This window comes from Cajanus cajan, chromosome 2, assembly GCF_000230855.2.
Source record: "Cajanus cajan strain Asha chromosome 2, NIPB_CcT2T_4, whole genome shotgun sequence".
Classification (NCBI taxonomy): Eukaryota; Viridiplantae; Streptophyta; class Magnoliopsida; order Fabales; family Fabaceae; genus Cajanus; species Cajanus cajan.
In genome coordinates this window covers 60,977,344-60,997,587 of record NC_138518.1, presented here as the reverse complement: position 1 = coordinate 60,997,587, position 20,244 = coordinate 60,977,344, and the positions used below count along the sequence as shown (strand labels likewise).

The 20,244-nt window shown below is 35.4% G+C and overlaps 2 protein-coding genes across 2 annotated transcripts; one reads left to right on the top strand and one right to left on the bottom strand.

The window, feature by feature from the left end:
• Positions 1–1,005: 1,005 nt before the first annotated feature.
• LOC109813107 (heat shock protein 90-2) lies at positions 1,006–4,180 on the top strand. Its single transcript, XM_020377229.3, has 3 exons — positions 1,006–1,252; positions 1,934–2,075; positions 2,169–4,180. Exons 1-3 carry the CDS (start codon positions 1,130–1,132, stop codon positions 4,025–4,027), a joined length of 2,124 nt encoding a protein of 707 aa, XP_020232818.1. The 5' UTR covers positions 1,006–1,129; the 3' UTR covers positions 4,028–4,180.
• Positions 4,181–5,943: 1,763 nt separating this feature from the next.
• On the bottom strand, positions 5,944–18,016 carry LOC109813112 (calcineurin B-like protein 3). Its single transcript, XM_020377235.3, has 10 exons — positions 17,837–18,016; positions 16,692–16,738; positions 16,456–16,610; positions 16,039–16,121; positions 15,750–15,809; positions 7,449–7,557; positions 7,236–7,288; positions 7,072–7,152; positions 6,841–6,953; positions 5,944–6,323 (listed from the first exon to the last, which is right to left on the bottom strand). The coding sequence occupies exons 3-10, from the start codon at positions 16,577–16,579 to the stop codon at positions 6,266–6,268; spliced, it is 681 nt and encodes a 226-aa protein (XP_020232824.1). The 5' UTR covers positions 16,580–16,610; positions 16,692–16,738; positions 17,837–18,016; the 3' UTR covers positions 5,944–6,265.
• Positions 18,017–20,244: the final 2,228 nt, after the last annotated feature.

The window sequence follows — 20,244 nt, the reverse complement described above, 5'->3', positions numbered from 1 at the left end:
TAAACATGCATAAAGATGAAGGATCACGTTTTAGAAAGAAAAAAAACGTGCATTACCTTACCAGAACGTGCATCCAAATAAACTATTAGCGTTACATAAATCATAATTTTTTTAATAAAAAAAAGTAGTATTTGATAGTCCAACCAATTATTTAAAATAAATAAATGATTATTATTTGAACATGTATATTACACAAATTAAAATTTTATTTTATAACAAAAGTTTATCATAATTAAATAATAATTTTTAGAAAATTATATTATAATTAAAATTTATACAAACATTTTTAGCTATAGAAATTATATTTTAATTTTATGATAAAAAATTTATAATGTGACAAAAACTAATTTTAGTCACTCATAATTTAAAAAAAAAACATTGAAATTTGATTTAGAATTAAAATTAAAAGATATTAGAATTTAAATTTTTTTTCCTAAAAACACTATTGTTAAAAAAATAATTATAAATACTTTCATTGAACTAGAAAATTATTTTTAATTTATATAAAAATATAAAAAGGAAATTATTACGATAATTACTTTAAAAGAAATATTAAATTTTAAAAATAAAAATAATATTTTTACCCAGGGATGAAAATAATATATTATTATGATTTTTTTTTAAAAGCATGATCTCATTTAAAAAAACGTTTTCATTCAAAAAAAAAATCTAGAAACACTATTTGAAATAATTAATTTAATTTATATAAGATAAATATTTTTTAATTTAATTTAAAATACATCTTAATTTTATATTTTTAAATATAATTAAAAGATATAGCTATTTCCAATCGATTTATGAGATAAATTTAAATAGTTTAAGCATCACATTATTTACTTTATGGGAATTAAATTTGATATACCACGCGGATAACGTGAAGGGTTTTTGGCCCAAGCCTGCTTAACTTAACGTCACAATAAGAAAAGTGGGTCATATGGAAGGATCTAGAAATGAAGTCGTCCCTATATAAGTAAAGAACCGTGGCAGAAGGATCTAGAAACCCTAGCAAACTCCACTATATAACCCCTCACTTCTCTTTTGTCACCTATTCTCATTTCCAAAACCCTAACCGTTTCCCTTTCATTTCTTCTTCTTCTTCCTCCTTTGAACTCCTTCTCGTAGATCGAAAATGGCGGAGACCGAGACGTTTGCGTTTCAGGCTGAGATCAACCAGCTTCTCAGTCTCATCATCAATACCTTCTACTCCAACAAGGAGATCTTCCTTCGTGAACTCATCAGTAACGCCTCCGATGTGAGTTTCTTCGCTATTCGCTTTTACACGTTCGCTTTTCTCTGCTTGATTTGTAGTTTCTTTGTGTTTTTCGATTTATTGGTTCAACTGTCATTCCTTGTGTTTTCTTTGTTTAGTTTTTTTTCTAGGTTAAGCTTAAGTTTAAATCGTTTATTAGATTTGTTGTTATGTTGATTCTGTGTGCTAGAGTTTTTTCTCTGATAACGTGGATTTGAATTTCATCAGCTGTCGTGCTCTTTTTCGGGATATAACGTAAATTTAAATCGTTAATTTTTTTACTCTGGGAAAGTGGATTTGAATTTCTTAAACTGACATGTTTTCTTTTCATTGTTTAATTTTGTTGTTTTTTTAGGTTTGGCGTAACCTGAAATCTTTAATAAGTTTTGTTGATTTTGTGTCTAGAGTTTTTGCTCTGATTAAGTGGATTAGGTGTGAGTTCCTTGTGGTTAGGTTGATTATTTTTAATTTGTTATATAGTTGATGTGGTTTATTGTTATGTTTCATATCGTTGTTTTGTTGGTGTTATACCCGTGCTATAATATTGATTAACATTAATTGTTAAGAAAAGCTGTTTTTGTGACGATGATGTTTTTTCAGGTTTTTACTGTGTGACTGTGTAATTAAAAGTATATCCGCCGGAAATTGGTTTTTTAACTATGTGATCTTCATTTAACATTGTAGGCTTTGGACAAGATTAGATTTGAGGGTTTGACAGACAAGAGCAAGCTCGATGCTCAGCCAGAGTTGTTTATTCATATTATTCCTGACAAAACCAACAACACTCTGTCCATTGTTGACAGTGGTATTGGGATGACCAAGGCTGGTAAGTTAAAATGGTTTGTGCTATTTGTAGGCTTTTGTTGTTGTGGTAGATAGCTGTTGATGGTGTCTAATTCATGTTGTGATGTTTTTTCAGATTTGGTGAACAACCTTGGTACAATTGCAAGGTCTGGTACCAAGGAATTTATGGAAGCCTTGGCTGCTGGTGCTGATGTTAGCATGATTGGACAATTTGGTGTTGGTTTCTACTCTGCATACCTTGTTGCGGAGAAGGTTATTGTTACCGCCAAGCACAATGATGATGAGCAGTATGTGTGGGAGTCTCAAGCTGGTGGTTCATTCACTGTCACAAGGGACACATCCGGTGAGAATCTTGGCAGGGGTACTAAGATAACTCTCCACCTTAAGGAGGATCAGCTTGAGTACCTTGAGGAGCGCCGCTTGAAGGACTTGATTAAGAAGCATTCCGAGTTCATTAGCTACCCAATTTCTCTTTGGGTTGAGAAGACTACTGAGAAGGAGATTTCTGATGACGAGGACGAGGAGGAAAAGAAGGAGGAAGAAAAGAAGGATGATGAGGAGGGTAAGGTAGAGGATGTTGACGAAGAGAAGGAGAAAGAGGAAAAAAAGAAAAAGAAGATTAAGGAGGTGTCTCATGAATGGTCCTTGGTGAACAAACAGAAGCCCATTTGGATGAGGAAGCCTGAGGAGATCACTAAAGAGGAATATGCTGCTTTCTACAAGAGTCTCACTAATGACTGGGAAGAGCATTTGGCTGTCAAGCACTTCTCAGTTGAGGGTCAATTGGAGTTCAAGGCCATTCTCTTTGTACCAAAGAGGGCACCTTTTGATCTCTTCGACACAAGGAAGAAGCCCAACAACATCAAGCTCTATGTTCGCCGTGTCTTCATCATGGACAACTGTGAGGAGTTGATCCCCGAATACCTCGGCTTTGTCAAGGGTATTGTGGACTCTGAGGATCTTCCACTCAACATTTCAAGAGAAATGTTGCAACAAAACAAGATCCTGAAGGTCATCCGTAAGAACTTGGTCAAGAAGTGCATTGAGCTCTTCTTCGAAATCGCTGAGAACAAGGAGGACTACAACAAGTTCTACGAGGCTTTCTCTAAGAACTTGAAGCTTGGAATCCATGAGGACTCTCAAAGCAAGGGGAAAATCGCTGAATTGCTTAGGTACCACTCCACCAAGAGCGGTGACGAGTTGACCAGCCTCAAGGACTACGTTACCAGAATGAAGGAAGGCCAGAGTGACATCTACTACATCACCGGTGAAAGCAAGAAAGCCGTTGAGAACTCTCCCTTCTTGGAGAAGCTGAAGAAGAAGGGCTACGAGGTTCTTTTCATGGTTGACGCCATTGATGAATATGCAGTAGGTCAGCTGAAGGAATTCGAGGGCAAGAAACTGGTATCCGCCACCAAGGAAGGTCTCAAGCTGGATGAAAGCGAGGATGAGAAGAAGAAGAAGGAAGAGTTGAAGGAGAAGTTCGACAACCTGTGCAAGGTGATCAAGGATGTTCTGGGCGACAAGGTGGAGAAGGTAGTTGTGTCCGACCGTGTGGTGGACTCACCATGCTGTCTTGTCACCGGGGAGTATGGGTGGACTGCGAACATGGAGAGGATCATGAAAGCTCAGGCACTGAGGGACAACAGCATGGCAGGGTACATGTCGAGCAAGAAGACAATGGAGATCAACCCAGAGAACCCTATAATGGAGGAGCTGAGGAAGCGTGCTGATGCTGACAAGAACGACAAGTCTGTGAAGGATCTTGTTCTGTTGCTGTTTGAGACTGCTCTGCTGACATCTGGATTCAGCCTTGACGACCCGAACACCTTTGGGAACAGGATCCACAGGATGTTGAAGCTTGGACTGAGCATCGACGAGGATGCTGGTGAGGCTGATGCTGACATGCCACCACTGGAGGAGGCTGATGCTGATGCAGATGCTGAGGGAAGCAAGATGGAGGAGGTTGACTAAACTTCATCTTCATGCCTTTTTATTTTGTTAGTACCAACTATTTATAATGCCGAGAAGCTTTTTACTTTTTTGCCTGTTTTTTTTTTCTTTTTTGGATTGTTGACACTGTTTAATGCATATTTTAGCTAATTAGCTATAATTTCCTGGATTTTATTTCGGGTTTTATTTTTTTCCAGTTGGATCTGTTTCCACAAATTTCTGATTTCACTCCCTAGGTTTAATTAGTGCTGTTATTGTTTGAAAGCCCTGAAATGGTAAAGATTTAATCAAATTTTTTCCGAATATTTCAAAGCCTCTTTTAGTAAAAGTATCATTCCAAATAGAAACACTTTTCTAAGAAACATTGAAAAAAAAAACTATGATTTATAGATGATATAAAGAAAGTGTTGCTATTTCCAAATAGAGTATTTAATAATAATAATAATAAAGGCATTTTTATTTTTCTTAAAAGATTTTTTTTTTAATTAAACGGGGCTTGACAGCCCTAATTAGAACTCACGATGAAAGTAAACAGCTGACTGCGAGTCACAGCTTTTAACTCAAACTGTCACTTCAAATTGTTGTATTATTTTATTTGAATCTGTTTTATAGGATTATTTTAGTTTTGGTACGTGTAGTGTTAGTTATTTCCCTCTTATTATCTATTTCAATAAATAAAAATTATAAGTTTTGTTATTTCACTATTGTGTTTCAAGTAAGTGTTAGTCACTTTCACTTCTCTCTTATTGACCTTTTTAATTAATAAAAAATGTTATTTAAAGACCCCACAAACCTAATACAAAAATTATTGTACTATTCTATTTCATATTTCCCTATTAACCCTTTCAATAAAGACAATTAATTTTTTCTGACACCATAAAGTCATAAATCATTAAATTTATGACAACCACCTATGCAATTATACATAATGAAGATGAATGTGACTCCAGGCCTTGTATTTGAAGCGCTAGAATAGTATGAATAAGAATTTAGTGTGTAGTGTGTACTGAATTTATGAAATATTAACAGTAGTTTAAAAAAATATATGGAGGTTCATAGAAAAGAAATATACATTTAAATTAAAAAAAATTAAAAAAAACTATCAATTAAAACATCATATATCAAATTGTCTTTATAAAAATAAAAAAATCATACAGGCATCACGTTTGTATTTAGTGTGTTTTATTTCAAAGTTGTCTTGCATTCCTGAAAATGAGCAGTGTTTTCTAATATTTTATTTTAAGATTATAATTTTTATTTTCTAACAGAATATTTTTAAGACAAAAAATTACCCATATTCTTGAAGAATGAGATAGGTAAGCTAATTGATTTCTTTTGCTCTTCATTTGCATAAATAAAACAAAAACATTACGTTTTTTTTTTTAAAAAAAATATTCAGAAATGCCTTTACCATAATTATACACTGTTACACTACAGTGAATTCAAAATAAATAAATAAATACACACCAGCTTCCAGATTTTTGTTCTTCTGTCCAGCCTAGCCTAACCGAAACTACGCAATTGAAATAAATCGTACAAATAAATGTTGAGATTAACATTGTGTTTGTGATGGCAGATAATTTGGGGAAACTAAACATTTACACGGAACCTGAGAAAAATTGATTCATAGAAACGAAATCGTAGAAATTATAATAATCAGAGTGACATTGTTCATGATAGCAGATAATTTGAGATTAAAATATCTGGAACCTAAACTAAATAAAAAATACATCGATTCATGATCAGTTTTCCTTCTTTTCCACTCGTGTTTCCCCATAAAAGTATGTAGTATACTAGTTTGGTTCTAAGTTTTGGATGTGATTTTCACCTTTAGTTATAACTTTAACATCTTAAACGAGATTCTTCCCTTCTCAAGGAAATTCCAAACACACTATACATAAAACTGATTGATGATCACGATAATGGGAAAGGAAAAATAAACTATAAATAATTTCCAAATATTTTGAAATCTTGACTATCATTATCAACCAATATATCATAACCCACAATTTGAAACAAACTTTACACAACCTTCCATCTTGCTTTTGAAATCCTAGTTTTGAAAAATGGGAACCAAACGTGTGTCTGGAAGTTTGAAGAAAAAATGAGAAAGTGAAACCCAGCAAATGAATCCACAAAACAAAATGTATTATTCAAAGATATAACCAATGTAAGGTAAGCAAGGCTATCTGCCATGCCCTTTTCTACACAAGAGGTGGCCCTGCTGCCCAAAGGAAGAAACCATAGCAGAAATTATCTTCAAGTATCGTCTACTTGTGAATGGAATACAAAGCTTGGGAATGTTGTGGTGATGTCCCTGCCCAAACACATTCAAAAGGATATCACAAGCGTATCAAAGGCAATGTACCATGCTAGTTCATATATGTTCTATGATCTACCGAAACCTGAACTTGGCTTAAGCATATATGCATATTTTTTTGGGTGAACTTAGGATATCCCCTAGCTAAGAACCAGAAAATAATCTCTCCAGATACTGAGATCCATTTAAGAAGTTAACTTCTTCCAACAATGGCTAGCATATATGCATATAGAGATTTAAGTTGACTCATTTTGAGTTCAAAGTTAGTATTCGTTTTTGGGACACTTTTCAAAAATTAAAATAAATAGAAAAAGCAAGTAGTTGTCCTTTAATATAGAGATATTTCTAATTTATACCTTTTATTTTTGTAGATTAATTCATAGAATACTAATACCATGTGCAGTTAACAAAGATTGGACCAAGTGCAGTTATAAACAAGGATGTTATTTGGTTATCTTCACTATGGAGAGAGTACCACAAAAATTGACTAGAAAAATATAAAATCAAGAATTACTTGAGATATTGAAGGGTCATGTTCTTCAAAAGTGATGGATGGCGCAAAACAAGGTTTCTCCACTCTTCCTTGTCAATCTTGCCATCATGCTTTGTATCTGCTTCCTCAAAGGTCTGAAGAAATCCAAAATTTAATGTTGAAACTATCCAAGCGAGTTTTCAAGAGAAAATGAGACTCAAAAGACTCCTTTGCACAGTTAGAAATGTGAGTGATAGAAGAATGGTGTAGCACCTTGTCAATTATACTCTCTATAACATCATCTGATAGGTTCATGCCAGATTCAGCAAGTGTGGCAACTACCATTTGCTTCACCTATATAAAAAGCCATACAAAAATCAGACTCGTCTCAACCAAGGAGCAAAATATTCATAATTAAATCAAAGAAGACCAAGTACCTCTTGCCTTTCAATAAAACCCTGCTGCTTGAGATCATACAGTTGAAACGAAACTGAAACATGATATCATGAGTTTAATTTTTTATTATTTAAAAAAGGTCTTTTAAGATAATTAAATTCTTGATTCCAATTGTGCATTGTTCTTAAATTTAAAAGCTGAATGTAAATCCATGCTAAAATAATAATTGTAGAAAAACATCATGTACAACATACATTCAATCTTATCATCAATAGGGGCATTTGGATGGAAAACGGAGAGAGCACGAGCAAACTCTTCAAAACCCAGTATACCATTGTGCTTTGTGTCAAATAAATCAAATACCTAATAGAGTTAGAGAGAAGTCCGTATGAGATAACAACCACCAGGATTAATATGAATGAATCATTGAACAAGTTACAAAACAAGAAACAAATATAATGTAGAACTAGTATTTAAGCTAGTAAAGAAATTGAATATTCTTGATCTTGAAAATGATAGCGAACATGTGAAAAATATTAAGCCAGAGGCTGTATCCATTGAGTACATATATTACCTCTGGAGGTAAATTAATTATTTCATATCCTATAAAATGTCATTGTTTTCTTTCTCATTTCAATTCTTGGCTTCTAACAATGGCCCGACTTTTTGGATCTTCGAGGGAGAGCCAGTGTTAGAGATGGAGGAAGTGCATATTTGGGTTGGGACAAGAAGGGGGACCTGCCAGCATTTTTGGGGGAAGCCCCAATTGGTTGGATTGTTAGAGCTGAAAAATTCTTTAGGGTAAAACATATTCATTCATTCCATAAGTTACAACATGCATTCATGAGAATAGAGGGTGTGGCAATGCATTGGTTCTACTTTTGGAGCCAAAAGAACTCAGATTCAAAATAGCAGTCATTCTCCACATCTTTGATCAGAAGATTCTTGAAGCATGAAAAAAGAAGGGAAAACGAAAGTTTGGAAATTAAGAACTGTGGTGACAAAAAATTTGAGACTAAGATGAGACGTGATGGGGTTTCAAAGATCAAGAAATGTCAACTAGATCACAACACAACATGTGGGAAAAAGGATAAGCTTCAAGGGACATTTGATCACCTATTGCAAAAACAAAGCTTGACAAAAGACAATGGGACCAACAACACAATTATTGAGAAATTAAAGAAGAGTAGAAAGCTCTGAAGGCAATGGGTTAGATTGTGGAGGTGACTTGACACATTCTTCAAAAAAGGAAGTGGAGTAAACTGCCTTTGATGGAAGCATAGAAGGGGGAATTGGCTCAAATGGTAGCAATTTTAAGGGTGATGGTGATCCATTGCAATTCTTGAAATCAAGAAACAAAATAATGTTCAGTAATCAAGAACCACACCCTTTGTGATGGAGAAGTGATGAAAAACCAAAATTAGGACCAATTAGCATCAATCTCAATCAAATTTGCTGAACAAGATTAAGAAAAATTAGGGAAAACAAAGAAAAAGTGGAACTGTGGTAAGAAATGTAAAGAACAATGCCACAATCTTTAAAGGATTGATAAATTGAAGAGGATTAACCACAAAAAAATAAGAATTCTTTGATAAGAACAAAGGGTTCTGTTAGAATAGCTTGTTTAGAAAGCTTCTTCTTATTTAAATATTTATTGTATTTTTCTGATTGGTCTTTTTCTCGTGATGTAATTGCTTAGGCTTCTAGACTCTGTAGCCTTTTTCTTCTTGTAACCCTAATCACAATATACAGATCAGTAAATCTGATCCTTTTTGGCCATTCTTATTCAATATTCAAGTTGGTATCAGAGCGGGATCGATCCCGCTCTGCCGTCCGCCGCTGTCCGCCGCCGTCCGCCGCCGTCTGTTACTCCTGCGAACCTAGGGTTCGGTGCGCCTTGTCAAGCGCGACCTAACCCCATCAACTCCGGCATTGTCAGAGTCTCCACGCGCTCTCACGCGCCGTTTCTCTCTCCAGTTCTGTCAAGCGCGTACTGTTCACGCGCCGCTCTCTGTTCGTTGGAACCTCCTCATTCTACCACCGTCTTGTTCGTGGAGCCTCCTGAGCCTATTTCTGGACTCAGTTTTGTGATTTGACCACTATTTAAGGTGTGGGCCTGCGTCTCTCTTCTTCGGTTCTTCTCTCTTTATTCCTGTTGCACGACCCATCCTCTTATGGCATCTCCAGGCCCTATTTTGTCTATTTCTGGTACTCCGACCATAACCACGGAGAAACTCAATGGAAAAAATTATTTATCATGGGCTGCCTCTGTGGAACTATGGTTCCTTGGTCAAGGGTACCACGATCACTTAGAAATGGAAAATGCTGAGGGTTCAGATGAAAGTCAGGCTAAATGGAAGAAGCTTGATTTTCAACTATATGCTGTGTTGTGGCAGTCGGTTGAGCCCAATATTTTAGGGACCCTTAGAGTCTTCAAAACTTGCTGTTCTTTCTGGAAAAAGGCTCAAAATATTTATGCAAACGATATTCAGCGATTATATGATGCTGCTCAGAAAATAGCATCCTTGAAATAAATTAATCATGAAATAACGTCTCACGTTGCTGAAGCCCAAGCTGTTGTAGAAGAACTAAAAATGTTCCTGACAGATGATTCATTGGAGGGAATAAATAAGAAACTTGATAGGCTATATATGGTGCTGATCCTGAGAACATTGCACCCAGACTTCAATCATGTTCGTGACCAGATTCTGACCGGCCACGAGATTCCTTCAATGGACAGCCTAATAACTAGACTTCTTCGTGTTCCTACAGAAGTGAAGAATGAAAACTCTGGTGGAATTGTTGAAGCTTCTGCAATGGTTTCAAGTCAGGGTAGAGGTGGTCGTGGAAATCGAGGAGGAAGAGGAGGTAGAAGTGGTCGTCCTCAATGCTCATACTGCAAGAGGATGGGTCATATCCAAGAGAATTGTTATTCTCTTCATGGTTTTCCAGAGAAGATAGCAAATCTGTCCAAGTCTGAGAAATTAGGAAAATCTGAGATGAAGGTTCCTGAAGATGACTATCAGGAATATCTTCAATGGAAATCTATGAATCAAGCTCAATCTTCCTCTACCACTACTGTTTCTACAGCTTGTATTTCTCATTCAACTGCAAATCAAAGTCCATGGATCATTGATTCAGGAGCCTCTGATCACATAACTGGTAATAATTCTATGTTTTCTTCCATGTCCCCACTTAAATCACCTCACCTTATTACCTTAGCAGATGGATCCAGAATTGCTCCTAAAGGAATCGGTCAAGTCTCTCTGTCTTCCTCATTAAATTTAAACTCTGTTTTGTTTATCCCGAATTGTCCTTTCAACTTAATCTCTTTAAGCCAGTTAACCAAATCCTTAAATTGTTCAGTAACCTTTAATGCTGAATCTTTTGTTATTCAGGAACGTGGTACGGATCGGAAGATTGGCGCAGGACATGAATCTGGAGGTCTCTACTATTTTGAAATGCAACCACCTGTATCTTGTGTTGCTGTTTTGTCACCCAAGCTTTTGCATGATCGTTTGGGTCACCCAAGTCTATCCAAGTTGAAACTTTTGGTCCTTAGTCTTCAAAAATTAGCAGAGTTAGGTTGTGAATCATGTCAATTAGGCAAACATGTTAGGTCGTCTTTTCCCAAGCAAACTGATAAAAGATGTAACTCGATTTTCACCACCATTCATTCTGATATTTGGGGTCCAAGTCGTTTAACATCTTTTGGTTTCAGATATTTTGTAACCTTTATTGATGAATTTTCTCGATGTACTTGGGTATATTTAATGAAAGATCGTTCTGAGCTTTTGTCTATTTTTATGTCCTTCTTCAATGAGATCAAAAACCAATTTGGGAGACTAATTAAAATTTTTCGGAGTGACAATGCAAAAGAATATTTCTCTTCTGAATTATCCTCTTTCCTATCCTCACAGGGTGTCTTGCATCAGTCTACCTGTCCACATACACCCCAACAAAATGGAATAGCAGAAAGGAAAAATAGGCACCTTGTAGAGACTGCACGCACCCTCATGCTCAATGCTAATGTTCCTGTACATCATTGGGGTGATGCAATTCTCACTTCTTGTTTTTTAATAAACAGGATGCCCTCTTCTTCTCTTGAAAATAAAATCCCTTACTCCATTATTTATCCAAAGGAACCCTTGTTTCATGTCTCACCTCGAGTCTTTGGGTGTACATGTTTTGTCCATAATGTCTCTCCTGGTTTGGATAAATTATCTGCTCGAGCAATTAAATGTTCTTTCTTAGGCTATTCTCGTCTTCAAAAAGGGTACAAATGTTATTCCCCAGAAACCAAAAAATTCTACATGTCTGCAGATGTCACCTTTGAACAAACTCCCTTTTTCTCCTGCACCACTCATGATTCTCTCTCAATACAACAAGTGTTACCAGACTGTTCTCATGATTCCTTTCCACCTCAACTTTCAATTCATGACCAAGAGGTTACTCAGTCTGTTATTCCCACCACTACTCCTATTCCAGCTAACCCCCCTCCTCTTGTTACATATCACCGTCGACCACGACAAATTGGCCCGACATTACCTGAAGAGTCACCAGATTCTTGTCCTTCACCATCAGATGCCCCTACTGCGGATCCTATTGAGGATAGCTCTGAATGGCCCATTGCTCTTCGAAAAGGTATCCGGTCTACTCGCAATCCTCATCCTATTTATAATTTTCTGAGTTATCATCGATTATCTCCCTTGTATTTCTCCTTTGTCACTTCTATCTCCCCTCTTCCTATTCCTAAAAATGTTCATGAGGCTCTTGGTCATCCTGGATGGAGACAAGCCATTTTTGCTTAAATGCAGGCTCTGGAGCATAGTGGTACATGGGAGTTAGTTCCCCTCCCTCCTGGGAAACGACCAATTGGGTGCCGATGGGTCTATGCTATTAAAGTTGGCCCTGATGGTACAGTTGATCGGCTCAAAGCCAGATTGGTGGCCAAGGGTATACTCAAATTTATGGGCTCGATTATAGTGACACTTTCTCTCCTGTGGCCAAGCTTCCTACTGTTCGTCTCTTTCTTGCTATGGCAGCCATTCGTCATTGGCCTCTTCACCAATTAGACATTAAAAATGCCTTTCTTCATGGTGAGTTGGAGGAGGAGATTTACATGGAGCAACCTCCTGGATTTGTTGCTCAGGGGGAGTCTGGTTTAGTTTGTAAATTGAGAAGATCTCTTTATGGCCTCAAACAATCCCCTCGAACTTGGTTTGGAAAATTTAGTCATGTTGTACAAGACTTTGGGCTTAAAAGAAGCGAAGCAGATCACTCAGTTTTCTATTGTCATACTTCTCCTGGGAGATGTGTTTATTTGATTGTTTATGTGGATGACATAGTGATTACTGGAAACGATGTAGCTACAATTTCTCAATTGAAGAAACATTTGTTTAGCCATTTTCAGACCAAAGATCTGGGACATCTAAAATATTTTCTTGGTATTGAAGTTGCCCAATCAAAGGAAGGCATTGTGATCTCTCAAAGGAAATATGCTTTGGACATTTTGGAGGAAACAGGCATGACAGATTGCAGACCCATTGATAGTCCTATGATCCTAACCAAAAGTTAATGACTTATCAAGGTGAACCATTCAGAGAGCCAGAAAGGTATAGGAGATTGGTTGGGAAACTCATTTATCTTACAATCACGAGACCTGATCTCTCTTTTGCAGTAGGGGTTGTTAGTCAGTTCATGCAGGCTCCTCATATTGATCATTGGAATGTTGTTCTGCGTATCCTTAGATATATCAAAAAGGCTCTAGAACAAGGATTACTATATGAGGACAAAGGAGATAATCGAATTTCTGGATACTGTGATGTTGATTGGGCAGGATGTCCTATAGATAGGCGTTCTACTACTGGATATTGTGTATTCCTTGGTGGAAATCTCATTTCTTGGAAGAGTAAGAAACAAAATGTTGTTGCTCGATCTAGTGCTGAAGCTGAATATCGAGCTATGGCCTTGATTACTTGTGAATTTATATGGATTAAGCAACTCATTCAAGAGTTAAGATTTTGTGAGAATCATCCAATGAAATTGTATTGTGATAATCAAGCCGCTCTTCACATTGCTTCCAATCCAGTATTTCATGAGAGAACCAAGCACATAGAGGTTGATTGTCATTTTGTGAGAGAAAAGTTGCTGTCCAAGGAAATCATTACTGAATTTGTCAATTCCAGTGAACAACTTGCACATGTTATGACTAAGTCATTAAGGGGGCCTCGAATTCAATTTTTATGTTCCAAGCTTGGTTCATACAATCTGTATGCACCAGCTTGATGGGGAGTGTTAGAATAGCTTGTTTAGAAAGCTTCTTCTTATTTAAATATTTATTGTATTTTTCTGATTGGTCTTTTTCTCGTGATGTAATTGCTTAGGCTTCTAAACTCTGTAGCCTACTCTGTAGCCTTTTTCTTCTTGTAACCCTAATCACTCTTTATATAAGGAAAATATACAGATCAGTAAATCTGATCCTTTTTGGCCATTCTTATTCAATATTCAAGTACACAAGGACTTAAAAGAAATTCTCTCAATAGCCAAGGGCTATTCTATTCAAAATGAGTAAAAACTAATTGCAATGTCAGCATTTAGCCTATTTATACAATATAGACCTAAAAATCACTAAGGCCTATTCCTGAGAGGCATTAAAGGTCCAACTAAACAAGCACTAGTAAATGCCCAAAATTACAATGATTAAAAAATATATAAAAGCCATGAGGCCTATTACAAAAATTACACAATATTCCTAATCTAAAATAAAAGCTTGAAGCCTCCTCCTTAGTCCTTTATCAAGAAGAAACAAAAAGTGATGAAGAAAAATTAGCAAGAAAAACAGGGATTGAAAAAGTTATAATGAAGGAATAAGTGATCTGTCGATAAAGGGAGAGAAATTCAAGGAAAACAGAGTGAAGAATGTGGGAAGTGAAGAACGATTTTTTGATAATCCAATAGCTAAGTTGATCAAGAAGGAAAACAGGTGGAGATATGCAACCAAGGTTCATTGTTTTCAAAGTCCAGATTTCTAGAAAAAGATTTTTGTGATGAAACAATAATCATTGTTGGACCCAGATTCCATCATGAAGGTGGATGGAACATCAATGGCATTGGAATCTTGTAATTTAGACTTACTAACTGAGCCTATATCATGAAAAATTGTTGCATCTATGGATGGCAGCACGACTTGGAGCCAAGGCAGAAGGAATGACCAGATGAAGTCATGGTGATTCATGTTATACAGAGTCCACTCTTGTCCTCTCTACCACTAAAGCCACCAGACCTGAGTTTGCATGTAGTGGCCAGTGGGCTGAGGGGCTCATCGTACAACCTCCATGGATGCACAGCAAAGAGAAGTCCATGGATGCACAACAAAGAGAAGCATCCTATTAGAGCAAATGATTCGGCTATGAAGAATGATAAAGAGGAAGGCGCAAATTTAGTATTCTACAATGCAGGTCCAATGTTTTACTTAATTGGCAAAAACACCCAAACTTATGGAAAAAGCACTACAAGGTTGAAATACATGATGGGTCATTTGCACGCTCAATCAAACGGGTGCAGTAGTCTTCCAGCATTCAGAAAAATTATTTATCATATCATAAGAACCTTTGTTATTAGTTCTTTGGGGTGTTGATTTGCTATGGTCCCAAGTAGAACATGTTTTGATATGCCACTATTTTCAATTTTTAGATTCCAACATTGAGGACAAGGTTGATTTTTGGGAAGGGTGGTATTGTTAGGATATAAGGGAGTTAGAGTTACTTATTAGAGGGATATCATGGGCAAGACCCATCATATCCACAAATAGGAGGATACTAGGTAGAGGGGAGCCCTTCAAATTAGTAAGTTTGTGGAAATAGAGCAGAGGCTCTGTTGTAAAAGGGGGAAACCCTTGGAGGAGGGATTCCTCTCCTATCTCATGTTCTTTTCATTCTATTCAATAAAATCTCTCTTTTTTTTTTCATTTCAATTCTTGGTTCCTAACACATACAGACCCACACTTACCTACTTTTTAAACTTATAGTCCATTCAAGGTACAAAGCTTAACATAACTTTTTGAATTCTAATGTTCGCTGAACTATTCAAGCTACTATAGATAAACAAACATGTAGTAGAAAGCATATACAATTATACATGCACCAATAATAAATTTAAATCCTTCCAGGAATGCCCACAAAGGCACAAAATAACCAGATGCCTGAATTTCAATCCAAAACCCAAATAGAGAAGAAAGATCATAATAGAAAGTATCTTCAGATGTATAAAGCACAACCTGAACTATCAAAATAGTCTTCAAAAAAAAAATTAGAAATGCATTTGACCAGACAAGGTCATTGCTATAGTTGTCGAACTGCTAAAAAAGCTGCCTGGGAAGATCACATCCAATAATGACCAATAAAAGAGAACAAAACAAAATTTCAGTCATCAAGCATCTGACAGGAAGCCTATTTTTTTGGTGACATTGACCTGATGATTATAGACAGAGATTTCAATGCTTCGAAGTAAAGATACTTGCTCAAAAAAACAGTAACAAGAGAGGAAAGACATACCCGATCTGCAAACAAACTTTCTTTTTTATTTGTCTTGAACAATGCCAACTGAAACTCTTCCTGCAAATGATATCTAAAATTGGATATAACTTCTGATAGATTTTCGAAAACTAGATGCTTCAAAATGAAGAAAATGAAAAAATAGGAGAAGAATAGAATTTGCGATATAGATACAGAATGATAAATAAAACTTAAAATGAGAGATATTTTCTTTTGTTGTTGAAAAAGGCTCAACTAATGAAATATGTTATGCCCAAAACACAATTTTTCAATGGCAAATCAGACAAACCTTGTTAATCAGCCCATCATCGATTACAGCACTGCTGATCTTTTTGAAGAGCTCATAAAGTGCTTCTATTTCACTTACACTGACTGCAAATACAAGCAAAATAAATATCTATCTTCGGTACAAACATTACAAATTTATTTCCTAGCAGCAGTATTAGAGGTAATAGAATCCAGCAATACAAACATGATAATCACATTTTCTAAACAGTTGCTTTCCTTTTCTCAATCATCAGTCGTCGCCACTAATTAAATTATCTAAAAAAATTTGATGGAATAACACAAGATACAGGATTTCAGAATTGCATATTCTAAACCAAGCACATAGGTTGAAAAATCAAAATTAATTTGTAATCTAATGATGTAAGAACAAAATTGACAATTAATGAATCATGAGCATAAAGTAAGGTTAAGTGCATACACACTGTCTCTCTAGCAAGAAGTTCAGGATCTTCAAGGCCTCTTGGCTGGTTATATATATCCAGGTCACAACATCTTAATATGGAAGAAAATAAAGGCTTAAATCCCTCTAAGCACTGCAACATGATATCTTTTGCAAATCAGAGCACTTCATAACTGTTCCAAGAAAAAATCAGTCAGACATTGCATTTAGCCCATTCCTCATAAAGTCATCATAAGTGGGCACAAGGCAAGTACCTTTTAACCATTTCCAACTCCAGGTCACCAATCCCAAATGGCAAGATCTGTAAAATTTGAAAGGCAACAATGGGGAAAAGAAATATGATTTCAGAATTGAAACCTAATATCCATAACATTCTGATATTAGAAGGTACTCAAATTGAAAACACAGCAACATTACTAGTTCCATATTATAACCCTAACCACAAGCAGAAATAATTTGAAAGTTCTTATCACACAACATACTAAAAGTATCAGCATTCAAGAGGCTAAATTGTGCATTTCTTTCTTCCTTTCACTTTGAATCACGTGATATTGTACATATAAATTTACATTTCAATGATGTCTAGTATGCACATCTATCAGACACTCCTTAAACTTGTTCCAAAATGTTTGGTTGTTGAAGTGATTTTGCCGCATGAAACTATTAAGTGTATGTTTAGATTTCTGTTCGAGAAGCTTCAAACGGACAATCCCGATTTCCAAAGCACAAAATGGAGAAGCAAGTGTGAGGTATCTTTTAGATGAACGTACGTTCACGTTTAGACCAACGCTTACACAAACACACCCTAAATATTTGAGAAACTAACAAGGCTTAAGAAACTCAAGACAGAATCATACATAAAACAACCCAACAACAAAAATAGAAACACCAAACAAGCCTTATTCCACAAGATTGGGAGATGCTACATTGGCCATATCAAAACCCAAATTTCCAATAAATCCATAATCTTAAAAACCCACAAAAATTACAAATAATCATAAACTCGGATCCATGATCCCACATCCAGCCTCACAAAACCTGCCAAAATCGTCCCGGAGCAACACCAGATTCAAATTTCAACACCCCCCACACAAAAAAAATATATAACTTTACAAACTCTAAAGCCAATCAGATTCTGAATTCTAGGCAATTCAGTGTTCCCATGTCCATCAACTCACACGCAAGAAAAACCCATCGATCTTTGTGAACCAGCAACAAATCAACACACACACACACACACACACACACACACACAAAAAAAAAAAAAAAAAGGAACGGAATTTAAAATTAAAAAAAAAACTCAAGAACCCCACATCAAAACATGCGATAAAATCACGTTGTGCAGACTCATCTAAGATTGAAAAGCAATTAACGAAGTGGGTAGGGAGAAAAATCAAACCTTGGAGGCAGAAGATCGGGCAAGAGTGTGGAACAGTTGAAGAAATTGGAGTTCGGAGTAGTGAAGGCTTAGGTTATGAATTAATGGAATTTCTGGAATTAAGATGATTGTGACGAATCTATTTGTGAAGGTGACGAAAGTGATATGGGTCGATGACAGATAGAGTACAACCCACAACGACCTCTTCACATTATATATATCAAATCTTAATTCATTCATTTCAATTTTACAGATCATAACTTTCTAGCTTAAAAATTCACTAATTTAATCAAAATTATTAACCACTTTCCTCACTTTTTATGAGTTTCCTAATGTGCTATTTAAGAATTCTCAACTTAGTTTCTATAAATATTTTCGCATTTGTATTTTACGTATTAAATATTAATTATCTATGAGAATCTTTTATTAAGAATAAAAATAAATTAAGTCAAATTTTAAATATATAGATTGAATTTATTTTGTAAAACTTAAATTTAATTTATTATTTATCATAAAAAATTTAAGTTTAATCTAATTTTTTATTTTATTTAAAAATTTATTTTATATTAAAAATATTAAATAGATTAATAAATTTAATTTAAATAAGTTAACAAATTTATTTTTAATTGTGTAAAAAAAATTAATTTTTGTGATAAAAAATAATTTACTCTATTATTATTAAAATTTAAAATTTAAAATAAAAATTAATGTTAGACAACTCGTGTAAATTAATATACAAGTGTAAATGAAAAAAGATTATTTTATCAAAAAAATTCTATTTTTTTTTTTATATTTTATTTGAAATATTTTAAATAAATAATTATGAAAATGAATTAAAAAAAAGTATGTGTCTGCTTAGATTTTCAATTTTTTATTTTTTTATTTCATATGAACAACAAATTAAAATGTTTTATTAAGTAAGTTAATGAAAATGTCAAAAATATTAATAAATTGATTTTGTATTATAAATTTATTTATTTAATTATATTATTAAAAATATAATATGTATATTATTTTTATTATATTATATAGATTAAATAAGAAACTTCAAGTGTGTGATTCAGCGGTAGGGGTTTATCCACGCTTAAGCAAGGTCAGGGGTTCAAATCCTATCTCGTATATGCAGCTGCGTTAAATCTTTGGACCAGTTATCCCACCCTTTGAGATGTCTCTAACGTAGCGAGGAGATTAGTCACTACTATCGGCCCTAGATACTCCAGAGACGAACCAAAAAAAAATATAGATAAATAAGTTGATTTATTACTTTAATAAACTTTTTTATAAGTCTAAATTTAATATTTTTAAAAGTATAAATTTGACAATTTTAATTGTGAGACCCGCTCCTCTCCCCCCTCCCTCTCAACATTCCCATTTCTCCTTCCTCTCTTTTTCCTTAGATTCCATTTCTCAAGCTACTCGGTGATTGTAAGTGCTAAGTGAAGGGCCAGGAGCTAGCTAAGAGCACCGGTTTCTTCTTCCCTTTCTGCATTTCTCTTCTCCTTCTCCTCTTCCCCCGGGTGCTCGGATTCTTCTTCTCCGAGGTAAGGGAAGTTAGGTTTCGTGCAGATTTCTTGTAAATGGATTTAGTAACTCAAGTAAATTCAGAAGATTGATGGTCAGATTTGAAGAGTTGTTCATTTTCGAGGTTTCGAGAAAATTGGGGAAAATAGTGGGTGATTTTGATGCGTTTGATGGTTGCATGTTGAAATACAGCTTGTTTTCGAGTTGTATGATGTAAATGTAGTTCATTTCATGGATTGCATGTGTTTGAGTTGGTTGATTTGCAGATTTTTGTGTGAAATTTTGAAGTTTTTGGGTTGACTGTTTGAGGTTGCACCAGGCGCAGTTGTTGGCGTCGAGCATGTGTTCATCAGAGGCCACCATTGTCTTTTCACGCCAAACGCAAAAGCTAGTTGCGCCGGGCGTGATTTGAAATGGGGAATCCCTGGGTGAATCATGCCGGGCGTGGAAAGAACCACGTCGGGTGCACTATCAGACGTGAGTCTTGTGTTTTCTTACTGATATGGTGTTGGGCGTGATCGGAGCACGCCAAGCGTGGAGACCCATTGTGAGTCTCTGGTTGAGTTTGCGCCGAGCGTGATTTTAATGCGTTGGGCGTGAGTATATTGGTCTTTGAATCTTCATGAAAGTTGTAGCCTTGGATGTTAGCTTTCCAATGGCGCTAAAATCACCCAAAAAAGAGGTCTAAAACTCCATATATGGCTGTTTTAGTGAAGAGGGGTCAAGCTGCCAGCATTAGTTATAGTTGTTGCCGGTTTTAGAATTTTTAACAAGGTAGATGAAGGAATTAGGACTTGGTGTCTTCATGAGAGTTGTAGGAAATCTTCTTATCTTTCATATGAGATAAGGATGAGCATGATAGGAGTAGTATAACTCCCAATATGTTGTTTTATGTAAAGGTTGCCATT

What these genes read in the sequence shown, in the direction of transcription:
- LOC109813107 (XM_020377229.3), top strand. Translation starts at nt 1,130, where the DNA reads ATGGCGGAGACCGAGACGTTTGCGTTTCAGGCTGAGATCAACCAGCTT. An exon ending in TCATCAGTAACGCCTCCGAT is followed by an intron (nt 1,253 to 1,933) that starts GTGAGTTTCTTC and finishes TTAACATTGTAG; the next exon opens with GCTTTGGACAAGATTAGATT. An exon ending in TATTGGGATGACCAAGGCTG is followed by an intron (nt 2,076 to 2,168) that starts GTAAGTTAAAAT and finishes ATGTTTTTTCAG; the next exon opens with ATTTGGTGAACAACCTTGGT.
- LOC109813112 (XM_020377235.3), bottom strand. Translation starts at nt 16,579, where the DNA reads ATGTTGCAGTGCTTAGAGGGATTTAAGCCTTTATTTTCTTCCATATTA. An exon ending in TATTGATGATAAGATTGAAT is followed by an intron (nt 7,289 to 7,448) that starts GTATGTTGTACA and finishes ATCATGTTTCAG; the next exon opens with TTTCGTTTCAACTGTATGAT. An exon ending in GTTTTATTGAAAGGCAAGAG is followed by an intron (nt 7,153 to 7,235) that starts GTACTTGGTCTT and finishes CTTTTTATATAG; the next exon opens with GTGAAGCAAATGGTAGTTGC.